This window comes from Myotis brandtii, unplaced genomic scaffold (assembly GCF_000412655.1).
Source record: "Myotis brandtii unplaced genomic scaffold, ASM41265v1 scaffold3058, whole genome shotgun sequence".
NCBI lineage: Eukaryota > Metazoa > Chordata > Mammalia > Chiroptera > Vespertilionidae > Myotis > Myotis brandtii.
The window spans coordinates 81,855-83,463 of NW_005361690.1; the positions used below are offsets into that span (position 1 = coordinate 81,855).

Sequence of the window (1,609 nt, forward strand, 5' to 3'; positions counted from 1 at the left end):
CATATGAAGACTTGTTTGAAGACAGTGATACTAATCCTTCAGATACTAATCCTAGGCCCCATATTAACCCTATGGATGTTCAGATGGCAATTCTTCACTGTGCAGATGATTTTGCCAGACAGTATATTTTGTCCAAACTTTCCATTTGCCAGTTTGCACTCCCTCTTCTCATACCTAATCCTTGCAGTTCTCAAATTGAATTCTCTTTCTGGTCTCTCAGTCAAATTAGAAGGAGCTGGCAGGAAGCAAGGAAATCACCAAGAGAGGAGAAGATCAATTGCAAGAATAAGCAGATGTGTCATGTCTCTACCCCCATTGTGTCCTTTATAAGAGTTGGAAATGGCTTCTCAGCTTCCAAATCTCAGATCATGAACTGTCTTCTCAGTAAACGAAAACATGATGTCTTTTTCCACCGACATTGTAGAGGGAGCACCAAAGACTGTCTCTTGATGGAAGGAGTGGTGGAAATCAGCTGGTTCTGCCCTGGAGGGGATGATGAGGACAGATTTGACAACTGTGTGACCTTCACCAATCTCCATGGAGATGCGAAGGAACATAAGAAGCAACTTACCTTCCTGCAGGAGGTCTCTTCTCTCATTGTTGTCCTCATGTCAACTTCTGATGACGATGAAGAAAACCGAAAAATTGTTCGAGATCTGAGTCAGTCACCAAGACCTTTGATTTGCTTACTTGATAACAAAGAACAAACCATGGCCAATAATTCTAATAAAAAAGTGATGATTGGAATCAGGAACCGAAATGAAGCAGAATTAACCGAAGAGCTTGTTACTACAATCAGACGTTTAATGGAGCTCTCAAATATAGCTCTCAGCTTAGAAGACCTTGCCCCAATGGCTCGCAAGCAAGGATTCCTTATTGACGAAGACCAGAGAGAATGCAAGGAAGCCAAAGAAAAGGCAGACGTCCTAATGGCCCTACTGAGAGAACTGAATATATCTCAGGTGAAGGAAAACTTACTTCCCCTTCAGGGACACCTGTGGCATCTTTGGTGTAAAAAGGACAAAGAACTCTATCATCTACGAGAAAAAGGGAATCAAAGCATTGAACAACACAAGAGTGAAATTGAGACAGAAAAACAAAGAATACGGAGGCAACAGTTGACCAGGGCCCTTCCTCTCAATGACTTAATGCAGGCTGTCCTTGAAATTCTCCAAAATAATTCTGAAACTCAAACCACACACTACTTTTTGCAATGGCTAAGTGTGCTTTTGGACAACCTTACTGCAGAACACTTGGAACAACTGAATGAAAAGAAAAACAATTTGTGGTCACGGATACAAACAGAAAAGCAAAAGGCACCAAAGAGCACTGACCTCCAAGGCTGGCAAAAAGAGATAGAAGCTATTTCCACAGAGATTAGTGACTGTACATTGGGAATTGAGCAACTTCTCAGAGAAGTTGGCCAGATCTATGAAGCTCTGGAAGAAGCTTCACCCACTGAAGATACCATTTATCTTTCCCTTCCCCAGATTGCTGCAGATCTGATGATATCTGGGGCTCCCATTGAACTGATGGATGGGGATGCTTCATATGTGCCTCTAAAGTGGGTGGCAGCCCTTTTTGACAAGGTCTCTGAGAAACTTGGAAA

At 42.3% G+C, this 1,609-nt stretch overlaps 1 protein-coding gene across 1 annotated transcript in view; it reads left to right on the forward strand.

Annotated features, from left to right (window-relative positions):
- The window catches only part of LOC102260514 (interferon-induced very large GTPase 1), a 7,671-nt gene that overhangs the window by 3,079 nt on the left and 2,983 nt on the right, over positions 1–1,609 (forward strand). Inside the window, exon 2 of the mRNA XM_014542625.1 lies at positions 10–1,589. Coding sequence (XP_014398111.1) covers positions 10–1,589 — 1,580 coding nt within the window. The remainder of the gene's footprint in view (positions 1–9; positions 1,590–1,609) is intronic.